Source organism: Hippoglossus stenolepis, chromosome 1 (genome assembly GCF_022539355.2).
Source record: "Hippoglossus stenolepis isolate QCI-W04-F060 chromosome 1, HSTE1.2, whole genome shotgun sequence".
Classification (NCBI taxonomy): Eukaryota; Metazoa; Chordata; class Actinopteri; order Pleuronectiformes; family Pleuronectidae; genus Hippoglossus; species Hippoglossus stenolepis.
In genome coordinates this window covers 24869904-24894293 of record NC_061483.1, presented here as the reverse complement: position 1 = coordinate 24894293, position 24390 = coordinate 24869904, and the positions used below count along the sequence as shown (strand labels likewise).

The window sequence follows — 24390 nt, the reverse complement described above, 5'->3', positions numbered from 1 at the left end:
GTGGGAGATGAGGGAACTGACGTCACGCAGCAACCCGGAAAGCAGCCCAGACAATAAGAGCTACAGCTTTGGCCTCCTTGACACCTCGCTACTGACTTATCGACAAGGTATTTCTATCCATTATCGATTAGTATAGTGCGGTTGTGTGTTCGGGTTGTGGAGCAGACTCTCGGAACACGCTCACAACTCTCCGCTAAGATCAGATCGAAACGAACAGGGCGGACAGGAGCGAAGCTAACGTTAGCTGTTAGGCTAACAACACTGTTTACTGGTTGTAAAGCGAACCGTTGATATTTACCTCGTGTTTCTGAAACTCTCGCCTTCATATACACGTTACATTCGAAGTCACCCACTCGAATAAACCAATAATGATAATAAAAATAATAAAAACATAGTCATCTCTAACTTAGCTATTAGCCAAGTTAGCTTTAGCTTGTGTTTCCATTAGGCTCGCGTTGGAAACCTAAACGAAGACCTTCTAATCAAATGGCCCAATTTGAATACGCCACCCGTTCATAACAGTAACTCCTGTCCTAATGAAATTACACCTTGAACTCATTCTGTGTCTTTTATCCACCGGTGGGAGAAATGTGGACATCACGGAACAGCCTGGACAAAAACCACGTGTTGTATAACGACAACTTACCCACATTCATTTGAAACACGGCTTCAGCTTTCTTCAGGCGAATGTGCGCTTAGCAACAGTGAACTGGCACATTTTTCAATGGAGTTCGGTTTTAAGCTTCCCATCAGGGAGGCCAGGTGATCTAAGCTGTGGACATGAACACAGACATACTCTGGTCTTCTCCAATCCTCCTCAAACAACCCCAACCTCTCATCTATTTGTATTTATGTTTAGGTCTACAAGTATTCACAGTTGAATATGAGTCTAAATTGCCGGAATAAGCCTGTATAATGTGTAGAAGTTGCCAGAACCATTTATATCCATGTTGTCAACAAGGGAAGCTACTCGGGCTGAGCAATATGTACAAAACCAATAACAAGATAAACCTTTTCATATTTGGTGATATTGATAATTATCACTATAAACGTCATATTATTTTGCATTTAGGATTTTTGCTCCTATATGAAGGTTGTGCTTTTAAACTGTTCTTTAATTTATGACAAACACTTGATGAAGAGCAAAAATATTTTACCAATCAGAGGTAGATCAGTTATGTTTTAGACCTCCTCACTGTGCTACGTAATGCTTACGCATTGTATTGATATATATTGGACTTTAGTTATATTGCTATTGATGAAAATTATATAGCGATAATTATTAATATTGTTTTAGTGCCCAGCCCTAATAACTACGATCATGGCTGAAATATACCTAAAGCAATTGTTACACATATGTATAGCTTTTTACATAACATTGATACATTGAATATAATTAATCTTGTTTGTGTTTTTGAAACCACAGGACCACAGTGAGCAGAATGGCCAGTGACTGGTTGGGTAGCGTTGTGTCTATAAACTGTGGGCTGACGTTGGGGGTTTATCAGGGAGAAGTGTCATCTGTCAATCACACCAGCCAGACCATCTCCCTCAGACAGCCTTATCATAATGGCACCAAGTGTCCTGTCTCTGAGGTCACGTTCAGGTAAGAAAGAAGAAAGATATCATCAAATGTTTTCATCCAACACAGCCACTTTCACTAGTTTTTTTTTAATCTCCCCATGCAGTGTTTTAAGACGTCACTTTTAGTGGAAAGTGGTTTTTCACTTTTCCTCTAACAGTTCCCATAAAAAGCCATAGGCCTTGAAATGATCACGTCAGCCTCGTACTTTGTAGGTCTACGTGACATTTGGTGGGAAGTTGGATCCAGGTGGGCAAAGCTTCAGTATTTCCCATGTGAGACAGGCCATTACACTTATGAGAATGAGAAAACCCGGCAAAAATATTCGGAGCTCTTGCCTGCTGTTTTTTTTTGTTATTATTCATATCAGAATCAAATAATTTCTAAATATTTTCTGTATGAAAATACAATACATACATTTTCTGTATGAAAATATCAAGTCATGATAGAGCTTGGAACTGGGACTGCTGTGTGCTTGTGACCAATTTGTTGGACTTGAGCTTAAGAAGAAGTCCTTGAAATGTGCAGACAATATAAAGAGGATGAGAATTAGACTCTTACTTGAAGCGTGAATGTTATCAGAGACATTCCAGTGCTTCCTGTTGAGGTTATTATGGATGTGGCTGGTCAGAGAAAGTTTTGTTTCTCGCATCCATGGCTGTTCCAGAATACGTATTCATGCATTTATATATTAATGAGTATTTCATTTTTACATGAATGAGTCTTTACTAGATATAGTCATTCACAATTGGAATTCATTTAATTTGAGCGTTGAGCCTTGTTCCACTGAAAGACCAACACAAACAAAATTTCTGCATGCCGACTGAAAATAGAACTCAAGTCTAGTGATTTGTTGAATTAGAAAATAAGTGAAAAAGATGTTTTGCTGAAGAAATAACCAATTTTAGTCATACATTTTTGCTTTGTATAAATACTTTAAACATTAATACACACTCCATTTATGCAGAAGAAACTGTGTTTTCTCATGAGTGTTTACTTTTTTTTTTTTTACATGCTCTGTAACATGCAACATCACTTCTGTCCATCCTGGGAGAGGGATCCCTCACTTGTGACTCTCTCTGAGGTGTCTATGTTTTTTCCATCATTCTAATCGAGGTTTAAGGACAGAGGATTTCACGCCTTGTTAAGCCCTATGAGGCAAATTGTGATTTGTGAATATGGGTTACTTGGATACTTGTATAAATCTGATTCAGTATTTCTGCAAAAGGTTAGCAACTTGTTTGTCTTCTAGTGCCATGGATATCAAGGAGCTGAAGTTCCTAGATATCCAGAATACAGTCAACAAGCCCAGTTCTGGTCAGGGGGCTGCAAGAGGACCCAGCCTCACATCAGCAGGACAGCGTGGCCAAAGTAACAGAACCACTCGCCCTCCTGTGACAAGCAGCAGCACTCACTCCGACATTCCTCCAATCACCATCCTACACAGAGGTAGGCAGACGGCTTTATTCACCCCGCACTGAAAAGTATTTACAGTGTTTAGAGTCACAACAGTCATAATGGTTGATTATGACTAATAGTTAGTTATAATACTTAATAACGTGTGATAATATATGTGATGTTTTAGAATGCTGTACGAGTATTCGTCATGAGTTGAATACAGTTTGTCAATGTGTCATTTTTTTCTGGTTAAAGAAGTGAGAACACACTGAATTACAATCCATTTAATTTAAGACAGGCGTGACTGAACTGCTCCATAAACATGAATACAACAAGAAATATCTTGAACGTGACTCACAACTATCGGTTCATTTACCCATGTAAACTGTGCTCTCTCAACAATGAGTTAAGTTGGCTATTCGCATCTGCAGCAGATACCTCATGTTCTGTACTGAAGTCCAAGACCTTTACACTCTACATTGCAAGTGCTAATCCAGCTACAAAAACACCGCATGATTGTGCAGTGGAATAGAGGAAGACTGACTCGACATTTTACAATTGTCACGAAATATGAACACAGTGTGACGTATGATTTTTGTAAGTAAGGAAAGCCCAGTTTATTTAAGGCTTGTGCTTATTCATTGTGTAACTGCATTTCCTTTGTGTCATATCACAGAACAAGGCTGTGGTTGCAGATTTCATATTTTCATGTTGAGTTCATTGAGTCATGTACTACATGACAGGAATTTACCACAGCAATGGTCATACAGTACTCCTCTGTTTAAAGAGCAGAAAATAGATATTGTTCTGCCATTTTAAGGAAGCATGACTCGAAAGTGTCACATATTACAAAACTCCCCAGATTGTTGTCAAAGTACGTAGGCACAAAGCATAAAGGTAGATAACAGAAGTCATTCAACATCACTGTTTAAGATTTTTCTGAGGTAAAATTGTGCAATGTTTTTTATACCACAAAAAGTTTACACTGCATCAAACCACAGTACTCTGCTGCCACCAAAAGAATGTTTCAAGCAATAAAACTTTTCTTTAATGAATAAGGCCGTCAGAATTTTAGGCTTTTGTTATTTTCAGCAAGAGCAGTGTAAATGGCTCTTAGCCCCATGCCCAGTAGTAATAGTAAAATGAACTTTATTCATATAGCACCTTAAAAAACTGAGTTTATGAAGTGCTTTGACAGCAAGGTAAAAAAGCAAAGAGAGATAACAAGAGAAATAACAATTGCCAGGATGAAAGAAAAAGAAAGGCAGACAACAAAGTTGAGATGGTTTAAAACTAAGTAGTGTTCATATTAAATAAATAAATATAAGACTGTGTCACATAAAAACGTGATAATATAATAGCAGTAAAAGGGAATAAATAAAATAAATAAATATTCCGTAAGTAAGAAATTCAGTGGTTCACCAGACTTGGTGGTAAGCATGACATCCTAAAGATAAATGTATATCAATATCAATCGTATCAATCAATATCAGTGTCTTCTTTCAGAGAACAGATGAAATAACTAATATATTACTAATATATCATTATAACTGTAAAAATATATTTTATATATAACTATCCATATATGTATGTGTGTGTGTATATATATATATATATATATATATATATATATATATATATATATATATATATATATATATATATATATATATATATATATATATATATATATATATATTACATGTGATGCCATTGATTATGGTGTTGGTCATACAAAGGTGTCTGGTCTGGTGTCTTACATTTCTTAGTGAATGTGACAAATGTTACTCTTTGGCAGCTGAGAGACATTTTCATTCATCTCTAACTGTACCTCACATACTTCATATTCTCTATCATATAAATACTTTTGATATTTTGGGCTCAGCATGAGTATCAGTCCCACTGTGATGAGATGAGGAGGTCACAGAGGTCAAGCATGTTGATAGTGAAAAGCACCTCTGCACTCTCCTGTCTTAACTCGCACATGAAGCTGTAAAAATGTGAATGTTACTCAACCTTCCTGATTAGATAAGGGTTAAAAGCGGCATTTCCTCTCATCAACATCCAGTCAGCAGGAAGTCTGATCGGACAGCTCTGTGGCCTTTGCAGGAATCAGTTAAAGTCTATTCACTTTCACACCGCGGATAGCTGAACAATGGTGAAGTCAGAGGCCAATAGACTTGGCTAATGGACACTGTATAATAGTCTTCAGCCTGGTTGTAAAAATGACCTCTGCCTCAATGCCTTTTCCTGTGCATGGAAGTTGAAACTTGCACAATAGGAAACCACATGTTTTTGGTTTTATCTTACAAGAAAAAAACCCTCAGCTATTAAAAGAAATATGTTCTGATCTGAGTCTGCATATTTCATCATGTCAGTAAGGCTCGTCTAACACTGTCTGGTGCTATTTCCTGTGGCCACTAGTTCATATTACGAAGCTTGAGCAAGGGACCAAACGCTGTCTTGCTGTGACTCCCCCAGAGATTCCCATAGCGTGCTAAAGGCCTGTACCAAAGTTCCTCTTTACAATATGTGTGTGACTAAGATCAATAAACATTCCCTCCGCCCTCTCCGTGTCTGCTCCTAAAGAGAAGGTTATGAAAAGCCTGGCTTTCGTGTCTCAGTACCCTCCTTTCCTCCCTCTCTCTCTCTCTCCCACTCCCCCCATCTCCACTGCCTCCCTCGCTCTTGCTCAGTACAGGAAACCCCCTGCCTCCCCCTTCTCACCCCCGACAGGAAGCCATGTTGTCCCAGTGAGCTCGGAAGGCCAAAAGCGATATCAATTGTGGAAGCAATGTTTACCTTTGCAGTTTTTATTTTAATCTCCTGCTCGCAGGCTGGTGGCCTGGGAGCTAATGCCCAAATTGCACAGGGGCAAAGTGCTGAGTGGCTTGGGCAGGGCTGGTCCATTCACACGCAATGCCATGCTTCCAAGAAGGTCCCCCCCCACACACACACCAACTACCCCTCGGCCACAATGAAGGGAAAGCAGGGTGGCCCATTGCTTATACAAGATCACGGATTCCAGAAATGGTTGCTGAATATCTGCACTGATCTTTCTGGGAGAGTAGAATGGGAATTAAGAAAAGGGCTGATCTTGTAAATAATGCAGAGGCATCCAGATTCTGCCAGAATCTCAATCAGATCTCAATAGAAGGGCATTTTGGAAGACACTGTTCCCATAACCAGTATTATACCTCTGTATATGGGGTGAAATTATGCGCAACCTGGTGTTTTTCCCATAAACCTTAAAACAGTCACCGAACACTTTAGGACCACCTGCTTATTCATGGAAATACCTTTGGCACAAATCGGGCCCTTAATACCTATCAGCCATCCTTTGAATGTGTCACCCTATCTGATATTACTGTTGACCATGTGCTGCCCGTTGTGGCCAAGGTTTAGAACCCTCTGATTGGCTACTTCCAGCATGGTAATGCTCCAAGTCACAAAGCAAATGTCATCTTAAACTGGTTTCATGAACTGGATCTTCAGTTCAGTGACCTCAGTTGGTCTCCCCAGTCACCAGACAAGCATCCATTATCCATCGACATGAAAAAATTCCCATGATCACCATCTCTAGTCAGAACAATTACTGACGTCACCACTTGTATACATATAAACATAATTTTACAATTAGCTCTAAATTGTAGCTTTTAAATTGAACTTGTCAGATATTGCACTTTGTCACATGCAAGCTGTTTGACCATTTCTCACAAGCACATAACAGCACTTTTTAAGCCAATACAGACGACTGATACGAGAGATGATTTAGAAATGAATAAATACAACACATGTTTTTTGCAGCATCTATATTTTTTTTCCACATTCCGACCTCAATGCACATGGACACACCGAAGTCAGAACGACTTCTTAACATTGGAACTGTGACTTTCTGAGGACCCACCAGTACAACACCTGTGTGAAGTAGATCAGGAGATTGGCAGCGTGAACATGCCGCTGACAAATCTGCAGAAACGATGCAGAGCAGTCGTGTGAACATAGAGCAGAATCTCAGAGGAACATTTCCAGCATCTTGTGGAATCCAGGACACAAAGCAAATTGAGGCCCTACCCAGTGTTAGCATGGCGTTCTTAATAAATTACTCTGAGAGCTTCACCATGTGATCATGGGGGAATTTTACCATCACCTTTATAATCAGGTGAAATATTCCCATCCTGTTTAGATGCACTAGTTTGTGGCATCACAGAGTTACTCACTGTAGTTTACTCTGTGTAAACTAAAATCAATGAAGTTCCTGGTGTATTTTCGTCAGCTTGTTTGTCTTGGAGTTCTGCCCAGTTCATTCAGATTTTTCAATCATAGCGAAACATTTTCCTGTGAATAAAGACATAGCTGCCTTGTGGTAATAAGTATGCTGTCTTATCCCTGTTCACACAGCTGAGTTCACACACTAATCCACCATGTTTCTCCCTGATCTGTTGAACCAGATTTTACAATGTTTATTATTTTTGTTTAATTATAATGAAGTATAATTACAAAATCTAATTAAAATATTCAGAAGAACTATTGTCTGACGGAGGGAAATTAGGCTCATTAGTATTACTTAATGTCTTGTTGACACACCAGCTCAACTGCTGAATGAAGCTAGAAAAAAAAGAACAAAATCATGTCTCGTGTCTGTCTCTGAGTGGTCGGCCGTGTTGTGGTGTTGAGTCAGGTCTCAAATAGGCTCATAGCTGGCTAGTGCACTATGACTGAGCCTCCCACTGTTTTTTTGCGTGAGAGTCCAAAGCACCTTAGCTGTCACAGTGACAGTAGCGTGTGACTGTGCCTCTCTGTCTCCTGGTTAGCGTGAGAGCTCAGGATGATTGGGGTTGAAGGCCAGGTTTTTCCGGTTTTTCTTTTTTTTCTATCTTCATTCATGGTTCATTTTAATTTCTGTTTGTGCCTACGTGTATGTAAACTTTATTCAGCGCTGCTCAGGCGGCCATTGTATGTTTAGTGTATCAGCTGCGTTTTGTTCTCAGCAGGTTATAGTAACTAACTCTAACTAACTAGAGGAGTTGCCAGTCAGAGTTCCACGAGATAAAAAGCAGTTGCGAGCATCCCGTCGCAATTTGAGACTGCTGGTACTGAGTGCAGGAACTTTCTGTGTATGGAATACAGCGTTTACAACACGACGATGTATAGTGTGACAGCTCATTGCTCATTGGTGATTAGGATGTGAGCGGAGCTGAGAGATGGGAGGATTTCTGGGTAATCCATGCATTTTGGGCTTGAGGGGTTGATAGTCTTATTAGTCCATGCAGAGCAGAGTTTCCCACTCTCTGTCTTGGACCCTCAGTTTATATAACTTTGTCCCAGAGACTCATACTAAGATTATCTTTTATTAATTTAGTATTTATATAGCTGGAGGCACTGTTTGATTATGTTTCTCAAACTGTAGTGTAGATATTTCTTTTTTAATTAAATTTGGAGTGAAAACATTTTCAATGGGAACACTTTCCCTGCTTTTCACTGTCCTTTTTACATTCTATATATTATGGCTTGAACTAAATAAATACGCTCTGTGTGTTGTCACATCTTGTACTCTGGATTATATCTAAATCTTCTATTAGCAATATCCAAACATTTGATATACGATTAATAACACACTTGAATGTGGTTGTATCCATCTCTAAAGATTTGAGGGTTTGTTAATCGACAGTTATTTAAGAACAATTCTAACTTTCCCATTACTTGTTTAATTATATTATCTTTCATATCTATTTATACACCAAATCCTCAATAACTTGAGTTGAAGGTAAGTTTTTCAGCTGCTGGTAAACATTGACTAAACTGATTTCATGATTCTATGCACAGTCATTATTTTCTCTTTTTGATTAGAATTTCTAGGTCACCATGTTGTCTAGTAACTATTTATAAAAATGAAGTAAAAATGACTAAATATAAAATAATGTCAGTAGGAATATCCATTTTCTACATTATGAAAAAAAGCAGCTTTATTTATATCTCTAGTCAGATCAGTCTTTTGGCTAATATGATGTCTATGTTCCAAAGTCTTGTACTGTGGAAGTGTTTATTATTTTTAAGGAGATAATATATGTTGGTCCACATTATGTGAAATATTTTACATGAGCAGTCACCAAAATGAAGAAGAAACTTACGATATGTGTTTTTGCACCTTACGTACAGAAACGTTCAGCTCTTGTGAAATTCATCTTTGTGTTTTCCAGCCTCTACAGGTTCGTCCAAAAGTAGAGGGGTGACGCAGGCCACACCCAAGAAGAACAGTGCAAGAAATGGAAACACCTCTGGGTTGGCGAGGTCAAAGGATGACGAGTGCTTCGGAGGTGGGACCGATGAGGATCTGGACACTGACTTTGACTTCGAGGGAAATTTGGCTCTGTTCAACAAAGCCGCTTTCTTCTCCCAGATCAATGGGACCGGTAGCCATGGCAGCAGGACACAGCCTCACAGCACACAGGTCCAACAGCATTCGCCGTCCTTTCGCCATGATGAGAATATCCTGGAGGGGAAGCCTGTCATATACCGACAGATAACAGTGCCCCAGCATGGGGGTAAAGAGTACTGTACCGGTGAGAGCAAGATGCATTCGCACCAGGGCACACACACACACAAACACACTCGCACATTTACATGCAAGTCTTTGATACGGTGCTGTCAGCTTATATGGAAGCAAAGCAACAGTCGGTGAATCACATAGTTTTTTTTATTTAACACTCAGCTACAGTTTGCCTCAACAAAAGGACTTTGTTGCACACTTAAAGATAGGGTTGGTAATCCTGGAACCGCTAACAATAGCAGGCTACACTTTAAAAATATGCAACAGATACATCCCACCCCCTCCCATCAGTCCTCTCGTCGAAGCTACATCCCCAAAACACATAAACACAGACTTGAGATATGTCCGCTAACTTCTGACTATCGTCTCTGCTTCAGCAGTGTATGTCTCTCCGGCTGAAGACTCTGGTCATGTGCAGTGAGGGCATGGGCAGGACAGCCAATCATTTAATTTGGTCTGAATGAAATGATTAGTATATTATAGTCCTGCGAGGGCCACAGACACTTTTTCACACCCTTTTTTTCCAGATGACTTTATTTATGGATGACTATCGAAATGTGGAATAGGATTTCAACAAATAAATAAAAATTGTCATAAGCAACATACCAACTCTACCTTAAAGTAAAATCCTTGATGACAGTTCTAAAGCTCCTGATACGACCAATAGAGAATAGGAGGCGTACTGTAAAAGAAAATTCTAGAAATTGTGTAACATGACAGTTGATGTTTCCCAGAATCAAAGGTGACTCCCTTAAAGACTAACTGAAGAGATTATTTGTATTTTTCTTACATAACAAATGCAGTATTTATTCCTGTTAGAGTAACATTTGCTAAAAAACTTTGCTGAAAAATGCGTATGACACTTTTCATGCAAAGATTTAGTTTATAAAAAACACTTGATGGGAAAATATGCAGAGATGTTCAGAAACGCTGACCCATGAGTACACTATCATCAAGTACAATTTTAGTTTCAAGTAGTTTTTGTGTATGTGCTGTCTCTGGAGACATTGTGAACATTGCCACACACACTCTGCCATTTTAGAGTTTGTGCATACATACAATTTTAGTATAGATAACCACTTTGGCACCTGCGGTTACACTTCTGCTAGCTTCTCCCCTGCTTTCCAAGATGATTGTACACACTTACTATGAATTAATTTCATTTGAGATTGTTAACAATGTGTCATTTGCACTTAATATTTCAAATCCCCCGTGATTCTTAGGCTCTCAGAGCTCTTAGCACTGTGAGGATTGTGCTTTAGTGTCTCTTTCTAATGAACACAATGAGAAAAACATTCAGGCTACAGTCGGTGCTTGTGGGGCGAAGTTGGTGCAGGGTGCCGGTGAAATCAGTAAAACTTTTGATATACCACCTGTCTCACAATGTGAATGAAAGTGGAAAGAAATTCCTGGATCGGCCCCCTGATACAGATCCTCAGCAAAATTGTATGAGTTCTTCTCTGACCCATACCACATCTTTTCACCAAGTTTCAGAGAAATCCATTTCTTGTTTTTTGTGTTATCTTGCTCACAATCAAACAAATAAATGGACAGGGGTGAAAACGTAACCTGCTTGATGGAGGTAATGAGGGGTTCTTGAGAATGACCCTTGATATAGATTCTCACTAGGAGTGTTACATAACTGGTTAATAGAGAAAGAAGATAAATAAATGGCACACTATAGCACTGAACATTGAGTCCAAGGTGTGAGAGAAATTACCCTTGTTTATCTGTCCTTTCCAAGAACTGGAGCAGTGAGAAAGAAGAGAGTGGCTGGAAATAGGGAAAGGGCTAAGTATGAGTGTTTGTTTCAGTATTAGTAGGTGCAATACCAGAGCTAAAGTGCCACAATTTTATATTAACATTACAGGGCAGCTGTGGAATAATATAGGACAAAACGATTTATCAGTTGGCCTATTAATAAGACTGATTACTGACATTTTGAGATAACGTTCGCTGATTCGCATCAACCAATGTTACTGCTAACAAGGACCTAAATAAAATTCTGCTGACACAAAACTTAATTTAAAGTTTACTTCTCGGATTGCTTGTGGATAATAAGTCGAGTTTAGATCTGAAGTAAACAGACTATTCACATTTTGTTTTCAAATAACTTTCTCTTCAAGTAAATGATAAATTAAATTTGAATAAATGTTTTTACATTTTACTTTATTATGTTATTTTCTTGATAAATTAATTAAAAAAAATTAAAAACAACATAATATTAGCATTATAGATCACCCTGCTCTTTAAATATCAATTCCGCCTTGGCCATTTAAATATTAAATCTGTCCCATTGTGATGCACAGTAAAAGCCCTTCTCTTGACTGATACACTCCCAAGTCATCTATTTGGTAAAAAATCAGTTGTCTGTTGACTGTAAGATGAGGTGTGCATGCAATGTATATTTACTTTTTTCTTGTAGCTTGTCAGGACCTTGCAAGGGGGCTGGTAGGAGAAAGTTACAGAAAAAGTCCAGAGCAACTTACTCCGACATTTGCGTTGTCACATACAGCCCCTGCAGAGAACTTCAGGAAATTGTCTGAACTTCAGTGCATGTCGGCAAAGCAGATGAAGACTAGGTCAAGGATGACAGTCGATGAAAATCTAGCAAGACTGTCTATAGTAGGTGACTGGCAGGTTGCGGTACTAATAGTGTTTCTAGGATTTACATCCCAGACAGTCTTGCGGTAACACAGCGTAGCTCGGGGGGCGGGGGGTTGCGTTGCAGTCTACCAATCAGCAGACAGCTGCCAAGCAGAGCCTCCTTTTCTTACCATGCAGGCAGATCTGCTTCCCAGGGCTGTCATCATAATCCCCATCCTCTGCACTCTGTAATTAGCATGCCGCTGTACAGCCTTACGTAAACAGCACCTCCAAAAAAGGAACAAACCGCAGCACTCATGACCTGGAATCTTTGCCAGTAAACAGATAAATCCACCACACAAGAATATAGTAATGAAAACAAAGTGCCTGACTGTATGTTTGGGTTGCCATAACGCACAGGCATATTGGAAGTTTGACAGGCCTGTTTCTATAGAGCATTGTTTATTGTGTAGGTTGCAATCTGTGTAAGTTTAGTTCTGCTATTGTCTCGCTCTCCTGCGGTGGGATTGACTCCAGATGTGCAGTCTACAATGCTAACAAGCCGGGCCGCAACACAAATCGCAAACATGCCAACTGTCAGCTGGTCTTCCAAGTTATTATTATTATTTTTTTAGGCTTTATCGCTTTGCAGAATGCAAACTTAAAAAATTGTATCCCCATAAAATATTTCAACCGATCTTTTCCAGTTCAAGAGAAGGCCAGTACTGGGGGATTAGAGACATAGGGACCATAGGAGACATGGGAAAGTGATGCGTTTTAAGTTTCTGTTTTTCACTTTTGATCCTTAAACCTTGATGGAGGCCTTGCTTACAAAACTGTCTTTCCTGTGGAAGAACCAAGACAATCCTTATATCCAATGTCGCAAAACTAGATCAAAAATCTTTTTTGTAATTGCAGTACACATTTACTCTTTACCCTAATGAAGGAATCAGTATAAAAGGGAGTAAAAGTCATCATCTATGTGTGCAAGATTCTTGGTTTCTTCCCAGTCAATAGAGATTTCACGGTTTGTAAAATCTTTGTAGGACTTTTCCAGCAATATCAATCATAGGTTGTTTGGACATCAGCAGTGGTACTCACTGTGGCGGAACACACAAAGTGTCAATAGTGCCACCTGCAGAAGTGAAATAATGTTTTTAATGGTTTGATTGATAAGTGATTTGTGCAGAAAGCCACAACAATGAGATTACCAACTATTAACAGCTCAGGAACATGACAGCATTGAGCTCATTTTCTAGGCCCTAGTCAGTGGCCCATCTTGCTACCTCTGCAGCTCTTGCGGTGCAGCAGAGAGGAATGGAAGCACCTCGTCTCACTCTACTCTGGCGCGAGCCTTAGTCACACATGGCCTGCATCCAGCCAGCATGTATTGCTTTCAGTCCCATCGGTTTCCTTGTCATGCTTGAAGGATTGCTTCCAGCTCAGTTTATTTTAGTTGCATACTCAAAGCTACCCGGCTTAGTTAGATGACTCTTGAGTTTGTTTTCACACCACATCGTGAGTGGGTGTGTGTGTGCGTAAATCATTGCATGTGTGAGAGTGTCAGAAGGGAAGAGATGGCGTGAGTGTGTGCGGAGAGTGGTTTGTTCTTGTAGCGGCAGACTTCAGCGAGAGGGTTATTAAGAGGTGCACCTGGTGGGATGCTTGAAAAGCAATTAGTGCATACTAGTGCAACTCCTACTTCCTCTGAGCGAAGCACTCAAGGCAGTCGTTTGCATGACAGGAGGCAGTTAACTTGGCTGTGCTTACACCTCACATGAGGATTGGCATGTTCCGAACTTCTGTTGCCCACTGAAACATATTAACAGTTCTTTGTGCGGTATCGATAAACGAATAGTGGGAGAGGTGATGGGCCAACCTAAATATAAGCCAGAATTTTAATAAGGCACGGCATAAGTCTCTGTGTTTATATATCTTGTGAGGGCGTGTGTGTGCGTGTCACCCTGTCCGTGTTGCATGCCACTGTAAAAAGTTGGGTGGGTGGATATGTGTTTGTACCTTGCCGTGTCGTGAGTGTGATGTAGGATGAGGTGTTTGTTAGCATGGGTGTGTGTGTCAGTATGAATTTGTGCATGCCAAAGAGGCCTCTAAGTTCTCAGCTACCAGGCCAGAGATCTGTTGGAGGCCATTAAGGACTTAACTGCCTCCCAGTAGCTTTATTTATCAAAGGGATCCTGAGCCGCGCAGTACCCCCAGCTTGACTTTCATTACCCCTCTAATGTGCCACAGGCGATATACAAGCCAGAGATTAGCACATGGCTCTTTAAGGGTTTCCGCACACTTTAGTTTGCGCTGTGTTAAAAAGGCTGAATTGTCATTATGTAATAGAACAATTCAAAAGCTACACAAAAGAGAACAACTCCGACAAAGGTTAGGTTACTTACTAACAAAGGGGTTTAAGCATTTTCCTTAAAAGAAAGATGAAGACAAAAGAAGAGGTGAACTCAAAGAAGAATCTACTCTTGGAAAATGAGGGGTAAAATGTTGGAAGTGAGTAGAAATGTAATTTTTTTTCATCAAAGATGTTGTTGTAAAACTACATTATATCTTACCTGCTTACATTATTTGTATGAAAGCTAAACATCTGGCTTAAAATTAGCCCTTGACACTAAGGATGTCAGGCATCCTACAATAAAACTGTAATAATGAGGGCTATATATGCATAATATATTGAATAGTTGATAACAAAATATAGATATTGTTTGTGTATGCAACAAAATATAAGATAATATCAATATTAATCCCAAAACTATTATTTTTGTTGGAGTGTAAATCCTGCACATGCTCTATAAATGACCAATTGAAAAAAGTTGTGCATTCCTTTAGATGCTTTACACATTACTACATGTAAAACTGAGCTGACAATAGGTCGGATGACATGTCCCAACTAAAATTAGACAGTTCAAGAATTACTATGGTTAGTTAGAAAGGTTTTTTTTTGTTTATCATTGGCTGATGAGTCAACAGTCTATTTTCAGAAACTGAGTTGAACCCATTGTTTTTCCCGCTCACCTCCATACCTCCCCCATGTTTAGTCCTCCCCAATCTCTCACCATGAACCGTTGGGATACAGGTGCAGGTGTTCGTATGTATATGATGTTTGTCCCCGTTTCCTGTCACGCTAACCCGCTGCATGCGTGTTTTGACTGAGACGGCAGCCAGTGTGGGGGGTCCAGCCCAGTGCAGCCCTGTCTCAGAGCTAGGGGTTGGAGAATGGTCAGAAAGCATGTGATGGTGCGTGTGAACTCAGGCCCCGGTGGGGAATAGGCGTCTCACTCGAGCTGCCTCGTGTTTGTCATGTTTTGTAAAGGCTGCCAATCTTCCCTTTGTTGCGGCAGACAGCAGTGACAAACAGGAGAGGAAATGGAGAATCTTCCGTGATGGGAACAAGATCAGGTCATGAGGAGGAGGAAGGGCTTTTCCCTGAGGAATGGGTTCCTCACATGAGGATCTGTGTTACTTCCACATAACTGCCAGCCCCTCAGAACCTGGGAGCGTTCTTATCTTTAGACCAACGTTTGTCCTTATCTTCGAGGTCATGTTTCTGGGTTTTACTTCTAGTCAAGCTATTGTGTTTCAAGCTGCACAGGTGAAGATAGATACATATGAGTCTGTGCAATTTGCTGCAGATCCAAATCAAAATCTGGATCTAGGGGACCGTTGCATGGGCCTTGGCGAAGGTATGCACCAGTACCATTTTAGTTTAGAGATGCAAACCAGCATGCAAGTGTGTTTCTGGAACCTGTTGGGCCATTATAGTGAATGCAATAATATGAGAGTAGAAATATGTATATGAATATTATTCAGCTTTTTAATTCAAACCTTTCCCCTAAAGTCAATACCTGCTCCTCTGCCTTTCTGTGTTTCAGAGAGAGTGGAAGTTATGCAAATATTACATTGTCCTGTTGGTATTTATTTACACCACTGATCAAAATTATTGCCACTCTGAATTTTAAGTCCAGAATATATTTAGAATTAAATGCTTTTTATAATAAAATAACATACCAAACACAATTATTGGAATCTCATGGATGAATTTAAATTAATTTCACAAACAAAATAGAGAACAAATACGATTCACCTGTATGTTTGTCACTGTTTGTATCACCTGAATTAATCAATGGATGATGGTTATACTGTTAAAAAAGGAACTGGTTGTTTCTTGTTTCTTTTTCACATTGGCAAAGACTGGAGCGCCTCAGAGATATTATTTGGATGCAGGTTTCCTGTTCAACAGGAAACTGGCTAAAAGCCAAAGATCACCAAAGATCTTGTTATCCCTGCTTCAACAGTTTGTAATGTTATCAAGACATTTGATAATCATAAAACTGTTCATGTTCTTGGGTGAGGCACTAAGAAGAAACTCAATTAGAGCTGTCTGTGAAGGCTGGCACGCGTTGTGTAAAAAACGCCACACAAGAGCTTCAGACAGACCTGGAGCTATTGGGTTTGGTGGTTTCATCCTGAACCATATGACACACTATTATAAGAAATTCTTCATGGGGCAAGGACAAAGACACAATTAGGCAAGACTTGTGTTTGCAAAAGAAGAATTCCATAGATAAGCCACATTCTTATAGAAAATCTAATGGATCTCAAATGAAGCCCTTAAGGAAAGGAACACCCTGCCCATAGTAAAACATGGTGCAGGCTCATGCTGTAGGGCTTTGACTTAATCAAATGTGGGAAATGTGTTACCCAGTATCTGAAAACTAGATTCCAGGGAAAAGGTCTAGGATCCTTAGCACACATCCGACAGCACAAAGTCAAGTTAAGTTTATTTGTTCAGAACTTTTCACAGAAAATATTCAAAAAGTTTACAGGGCCAAAGTAGTTGCACCATACAAATGTAAAAATTGAAGAAAAACACGCGCGCGCACACACATTAAAAGGATAAAGGAGTCCAGTAAAGTGCAGAGAGAAACATATAAGTCACTTCAATGCCTGTTTAAACAAGTACGTTTTAACTAGTTTTTGAATGAATACACAGAATCAGCCAACCTGAAAGATGTAGGTAGGACATTCCACAACTTTGGTTCTTTTGTCTCAAAAGCCCTGTCAACACAAGTCTTAAGACGAGTGCGTGGGATATTTAACAGTTATTGATTGTCAGATCTGAGCGAGCGAGCAGATGAATGAGGGTGGAGTAGATCTGTTAGATGTGTAGGGGTTCCAAGGTGCAGTGATTGATATGTAAGAGTGAGAACTGATGTGATATGGGACCTCCTGTTTGACCTAGTGAGAAGTCTAGCGGAAGCATTTTCGAATGCTCATAGACTTATCAAGGACTGATTTATGGAGTGAGTAAATTAAAACAAATGGCTATAGAGGAAAGGATGGACAGTGACTCCAAACACAAATATATTTGAAATCCTTTGAGGAGAGAGCCAAAATCTATCATTGCAAAAAGAAGTCCTGCAAACTTCAAAGAGATTGAACACATAGCAGTGGATGAGTTGTAGAAAGTATCAGCAGACAGGTTCAGGAAGCTTCTTGATGGCTACAGGAAATCTTTAGAGGCTGACACTGCTGCCAAAGGTTCTGCGACCAAATCATAGTCTTACAGCCATAAATTGTGTTCATGATTTTGTCCGGGGAACATTTCGTGCTTTTGTATAATTCAAGTTTTGTTTGTTGTTTTTTGTCGTTCTTTTTATTTGACATTTTATTTAGAAAATATTAACTTTATGCAAAAGTGGTTCATTTGCATTTTTTTCTGGAGGTATTCTGAATCATGGACATGAAATTCGGGGCTGCCAATAATTTTGACCAGGACTGTACCAACCTACTTGCCACTGTGTCATGATGTCAGTGATATTGTGCAGTTATGCAGAAAGTCAGTGGACTGCATTTCCCACTAAGCAAGGCAAAGCTCAGCTGCCTGGTTTGGGCATGGACTGTGACGTGACTTTGATAGCTACGGAGGAATGTTAATTACTAATTAATTAGTCATGGTGAAACTCTCTGTCTGTGCCTCGTGTCTGTCTTATTCATCCACACCTCATTTGGGCAGATGTTTTGCCGCGTGATGTTTGTAGTAACCACTACACCACACTGTCTCACACGTGTTCTGCTAACATTAGAAATTACACAGTAAAGACACCTGATTCTCTGTCTCACCCCCCATGTTTTCTCTGCAGACTCAGGCCTGGTGGTTCCCAGTGTGACCTATGAATTTCATCAGCATCTACTAGCCACTGCAGAGCGTTGGGGCCTGACTCTTGAGCGAAGGCTGGAGATGATCGGTGTCTGCTCCAGTCAGATGGCTCTCACATTGCTGGGTGGACCCAACAGGTAAGGAGTACCAATCTGGAAAGTGATATGGTTGTGGAGAACGACGGAGTATAAGGGCCATAGCAAAAAAAGAAAAAGAATACGGAGATTTCGAAAAATAGTTTTGTAATATTACAAGAATGAAGTCAGAATATTACGAGAGTCAAGTTTAATTTAATGAGAAGGGTCATAATATTACGAGAATAAAGAAAAAAAAATCTTTAGCAAATAAGCAGCAAGGACAACTCGTGCTCGCCAGACTTTCCCTTCTTCTGTATCCAAAATCATTTTCTTTTTCTTGGAATAGACAGTTTCTTGCACAATCTTTTCAAAGTCCTGATACTTCATGATAGTGTGGTGATGTTGTGCCAATGGATCATTATTTGTGAAACCTACACTGAAGTATAAGGCGAGAGACTGATCTTTTGATATACACCTTGTAAAATGACATGTAGTTTATGGCTTTATTCTCATAAATGTATAACTTTTATCTCAAAACATTACAAGTTAATTATCGTAAATTTTCAACTTTTCTTGTAACATTACAACTTTATCCTTGGAAGTTTACAACTTATTTTGGAATATTACAACTTTATTCTCGAAATCTCCAATATTAGCAACAGAGCTACTGTTATTAGTAGAAGAAGAAATAGAAATTGAAATAGAAGAAGAAATAGAAGAAGAAGAATGTACAACAGTGCGCCAAACATCCCTGAGACGTTATGCAATCATAAGAGCTGGTCTGTCCAACTGATTGTTGTCGTGTAATGTTTTCCAGTTTACATGGCAATCTTCTTTACTACCATGTTTCTACATGTGCTAGGTGATGTAAACCTTGACACCCCCAGGCAGTACTGCGACCGGTCAGGTCGTGAACGCCCTCACAGACTGATGCCTCCCGTGTTACCTGTGGTGTTGTTGATCTGCACCTTTTTATGAGTAGTGGAGTCTCATTTTCAGATCAAAGAGCCTCAGTGCAGGGGCTCATATAACAAACTGGTTCGTTTTCCTCACATCCCTTTTCTCCAGTTTACCACTGTAATACTTACGAGTCTCAAGTTTACTCTCTGGAACTACCAGGAGTTCAGATCAGGTTTAACTTTGTATTGTAATACTAGGATCAGAAACACTACAATGGTGTTCCTCTATTTTTATTTCCTCTGTTAAGTCTACAGACATGCAATCCTTGCTCATACAGTATGTGCAGTTATTCATGTCTAATGGGATGTTTTAAACCTGATGGTGAATAAGATGGTGACCATAGTTTATGAGCTTTAGCAAAGTGCCATCTTCATTACTAAATTGCCCATAATCTCATTGAAGAACTTTCTGGTAGGATGCACCTTTTATAGCAAAGGTTCACGTATTAAGATGATAATTTAAGTAATTTGTAAAAGGAAATTTCATGTTAAAAAAAAAAAACAGGAGGAGATTAGGAAGATCCCCAACTGGCCTGCCAGTTACAGCAAGATTCTGCATTACACCTAGTTTAGTCTTTGACATTGCATGACTCCTTGTTGAATATAGCACGGCAGTCAGACAACAAGTGTCTATTTGAATCACTCTGAACCAATCTAAAACTAATTCCTGATCACTCTTCAACATATCAACAGTGTTTTATTGTTAACTAGAAGTTTCTTATTTCCCACGACTCTCTGATGTAGCCCTGATCATTTTAAGGGAGCAACATTTTCTTTTTTTTAATCTGACCTCTCTTTTGCCTGTGATAACCTGAAAATATGTTTTACCTCTAATAACAAAGATTAATTATTCCAACCAAGAGCAGTAAATTATGACAGAAGATTGTTTTGGCAGCCAATGAAAGGTTTCAAATCTATAACATTAGTTAAATTGGAGACTCTCTATTTGGGTTTGGTTAGAAGGTGGCTAAAACCAGAAATACCGACAAATAATCAATCATAGGATTGAGATTATTTTCAAATGTGTTTCATGTAATTTTTTTGGATGAAAAAGTTCAGTTCTTTTACTAACAGTTTTAACAAAAGACAAGGAAAGTCAAGGTTTATAAGTCTTTTAACGATGTCCATCGTACATTGTTCCTAAGTACCTGGGTAGATCTCAAAAAAGGAAAGACCCAAGGACTTGCTGTGACTGAACATTCAACACACATCACCATTGTTAATGTTTGTTAACATTTTCCAAAAGGCTTTCGATAGAAAAGTTCTATGTCTAATTTGATACAGATTATATGCAGATTATGTAGTTTTATGCATTTGTTGTTGCCTTTCGTTGTCCTCTTGTGGCTGAGCATCTATGTCATCTCTAAAATGTCCCCAGACTCACCCCAAAAAACGTCCACCAGCGGCCCACTGTGGTTCTCCTGTGTGGGCCCCACCTCCAGGGAGCCCAGGGCATCAGCTGTGGCAGACACTTGGCCAACCACGGAGTGGAGGTCATTCTTTTCCTGCCCAATTTTGTCAAGATCCAGGAGGCGGTAACCAGTGAGGTCAACCTCTACAGCAGGACCAGTGGCCAGCAAGTGGCAAGCATTAAAGGTACAACACCCAACAGAGGACACTTAGATTATTAAATCCCTGTCTACTCAGGATTCAGTGACACAGATAGAACCAAGTTTGTCTTAGAATCTGAGACAGAATTAATTCATTTTGTCCTGTTGGAACAGACTAGCACAGGCAAATGTTGCCCTCTAGTGGAGTAACAGCTTTTTGACTCAAAAAACAAAGCAAAAATACAAAATAGCTAATAAATACAGATATCTTGGAAGCATGTTTGTAACATCTTTGCAGAACGTGTAGTCATATTAAGAAAATGTGAGAAAAGCTGATAGTGATTTATGATACGTTATTATCAATATGGTTTGGACACGACAGACTTTTAGACTTCAGCCTCTTGTGTGTGAATTTCTTTGACACTTTTATGTTATTAGATAGAAAAGACTAACTTTGACCAAAAATATATTCGTTCGTGGTTTTGTGAGGCACTTTGAAACACTGTGTTCACCATTTGTTTCTGTTTGATCTCCCCCTCTCTTTACGCTGTGTCTCAGACCTTCCTGCTAGCCCAGTCGACCTGCTCATCAACTGCCTGGACTGTCACGAGAAGCCACTGCTGAAAGAAAAGCCCTGGTACCAATCAGCAGCTGAATGGGCCAACCAAAACCGGGCCCCGGTCCTCAGTATCGACCCTCCTGTCGGCGAGCAGCATCAGACTGTCGAGGCGAAGTGGACTCTCTCTTTAGGACTTCCTCTTCCTTTAGCTGAGACGGACAGCAGAGTCTACCTCTGTGACATTGGCATCCCTAAACTGGTGTTCCAGGAAGTTGGAATCCGCTACCTCTCGCCCTTTGGATGTAAATTTGTCATTCCTCTGCACCGAGCATAACAGAATACCCTCTCCCTTCTCATTACACTTAGATACAATTGCATAAATAACTATTTGACCAAAACAATACACAATTATACATTTTTTACAACTTCATGAGACGGTAAGGGGCATCATGTGAAACACGGATCTGTGCTTGTGCTCTGTGTTTGTCCTCTTACTGTGTTGCCGCATGTTGCGTGCGACACCTTGTTTTTGAAAGGGGAAAGGTTTCCTGTTCTTTGTTGTGTTTTTGATAAGGGCTCTGTGACTATGTGATTATGTTTACAAAATGCTGACCACTGTGGGTCTGTCTGTGACCTCTGACACCGTGACAAGTCACAGCAGCAGAGACTCAGTTCCTGTTTCCTCCTTTAAATTGCATGTGGAGTCTGGTGCTGACCCGGGGAACTGAAACAAAGCTCAGACTAAATCTGCCAGTCATGAGCCCCGAAGTTGATCTCCATGTCCATGTCTTTCAATTTAATAGATTTTCTCTTTTTAATAATCACAAACGGATGCGTTTGTAGCATTTCACTGAAGATATGGTATTATACAGAATTTATATTTGTATTTTTTTGAATATACCTCAGGGCTATTGTTTGGAATTCTTTATATTTGCATTAGATTGTCCTCTTCCTGCTCTGCTGGTCGTTTTGAATTAATAGCCACTGACACTGAAAATCCGAAGTGGTAGCAGACACCTTGGAGGATTTATTTTCTGTATAAGAATAAGAATTTGAAGCACGCACTCCAAGCACCAAAAAACCATCTTGGTCCAAGTTCCTCTCCAGGGATTAAAGCTTGTTATATGTAGGGAAACCTACTTGTTAAACATCTTTAACATGTGAGATTCAGCCCCATTAAGTGACAAAACCACTCCAACCAACTTCCTCTTTTCTGGTCAGCTGTAAATTTGTGTGAGAACTTATCAGCACAATGTCAAGTTCATAAGGACAAATGAAGCAGGCTTATTTTTAGAATGGCAGCTATTCACTAAATTACACTGGTAGGGCTTTTTGAGGGCTGTTACGTCTTTGTGTCATGTACTTTCTTTTTCTTATCACTACTTTCATTAAACACCTGAAAACAAAACTGTCGTCAGTTATGAATGACAGCTCTCATATACTTTGCAGGGTTCACACTTGTCTACCGCCTTCACCAAAACAGCAGTTTCTAGACACATTGCTGTTCACACTCTGTTAATGTGTGATGATCAGATTTAGTTAAATTACGGCCAGTGGTTGTACCGGCACAAATTGTAAGGGGGATTCAAATTTGAGTCAAACTAGACGACAGCTGCTCATGAAATGTGAGAAATGTCCTCTATTATCTCTTAAGCTTCCTGGAAAAACAGGAACTGCCTAAAACCAGGTGTGAAAAGCTGACGGAGGGGAGAAGAACAGATTTAACTTAATCTGTTGTTGTTTCTACAACACTCTAAATAAGAGGTCTGAATATTAAAGGGATAGTTAACAGAAAAATTTAAATTCACTCATTATCTACTCACCCCTATGTCTATGGAGGCGTGGGTGAAGTTTTTGAGTCCACAGAACACTTTTGGATTCTCAAGGGTTAACAGGGTTGCAGCCAAATCCAATAAAATTGAAGTAACTGGTGATCAATAAAAAAAAATTAAAACATAACATGCCTCCATACTGCTCTTGTGGTGTCATCCAAGTGTCCAAAAGCCCCGACATTTATATTGGAATCGTAACAGTGTCATTTTCACCAGGTTTTAGGCCTAAACGTTTGCAACCGGAAGTAGCGATGCTAACGCATACCCTGCGCGTACCCTTGGGCATTTAAGATAAAAACATGGATTAAATGACGCCATTTCAAGTCTTTTCGACGCCACTTCGATTTTATATGTTTGAAGAATCGGTCACCAGTTACTTCAATTGTATATGATTTGGCTGAAACACTGTTTACCCCTGAAACTCCTAAAGTTTTTTGTGGACTCAAACACTTCACCCACCCCTCCATTGGTGAGTAGATTGATAGATAGACCAGAGAGAATTTTCATTTTTTTGGGTGAACTATCCCTTTAATGTAAATTATATTTAAATTAGCTGGAAAGCCTGCCCTTAAAGTTGCAGTGTGTAGAATTTAGTGACATCTAGTGGTGAAGTTGCATGTGGCAGCTGAATACCCCTCACCTCTTCCTCCCCTTCCAAACATGAAACAGAACCTGTGGTAACCTTCAGTTTTCATAAAAACTCAAAGGGTGTTTAGTTTGTCCAGTCTGGGCTACTACAAGAAACATGGCAGCCTCCATAGAGAGGACCCCCCCTGATGCAATATAAAGGGCCCAATTCTAGGGTAAATAAATAGGCCACACTCAAGCCAATGCATTGTGTTGCCTCCCCCAAGGAAGTTATGTTTTCACCTGAAAGTATTTGTTGGTTTGTTTGTTCACAGGATCACAAAAAACTACTGGACCAATGTCCACCAAACGTTGTGCAGTGATGGGGCCTGAGCCCGGGAAGAGCCAATTAAAATTAGCTGTAGATGCAGATTAAAGGACGCATCCAGGGTTAATATTTCTACCATAAGAAGAAGACAGTCATGAGTAAGATTGTTCAGCTTTGGCTGAGTTACGTGCTCTACTGAGTGACATTCTAGTTATAGATTGAAC

At 39.7% G+C, this 24390-nt stretch overlaps 1 protein-coding gene across 1 annotated transcript; it reads left to right on the top strand.

Moving 5' to 3' along the window:
- Positions 1 to 22847, top strand: LOC118106585 (enhancer of mRNA-decapping protein 3). The gene is made up of 7 exons (XM_035155258.2): positions 1 to 107; positions 1427 to 1606; positions 2835 to 3031; positions 9181 to 9543; positions 18278 to 18431; positions 20709 to 20926; positions 21439 to 22847. The coding sequence occupies exons 2-7, from the start codon at positions 1443 to 1445 to the stop codon at positions 21771 to 21773; spliced, it is 1431 nt and encodes a 476-aa protein (XP_035011149.1). The 5' UTR covers positions 1 to 107; positions 1427 to 1442; the 3' UTR covers positions 21774 to 22847.
- The last annotated feature ends 1543 nt before the right edge of the window (positions 22848 to 24390 follow it).

Excerpts from the sequence above, each read along its gene's own strand:
- LOC118106585 (XM_035155258.2), top strand. The coding sequence starts at position 1,443 with ATGGCCAGTGACTGGTTGGGTAGCGTTGTGTCTATAAACTGTGGGCTG. Across the intron at positions 1,607-2,834 it reads GTCTCTGAGGTCACGTTCAG|TGCCATGGATATCAAGGAGC; the intron begins GTAAGAAAGAAG and ends TTTGTCTTCTAG. Across the intron at positions 3,032-9,180 it reads AATCACCATCCTACACAGAG|CCTCTACAGGTTCGTCCAAA; the intron begins GTAGGCAGACGG and ends TGTGTTTTCCAG.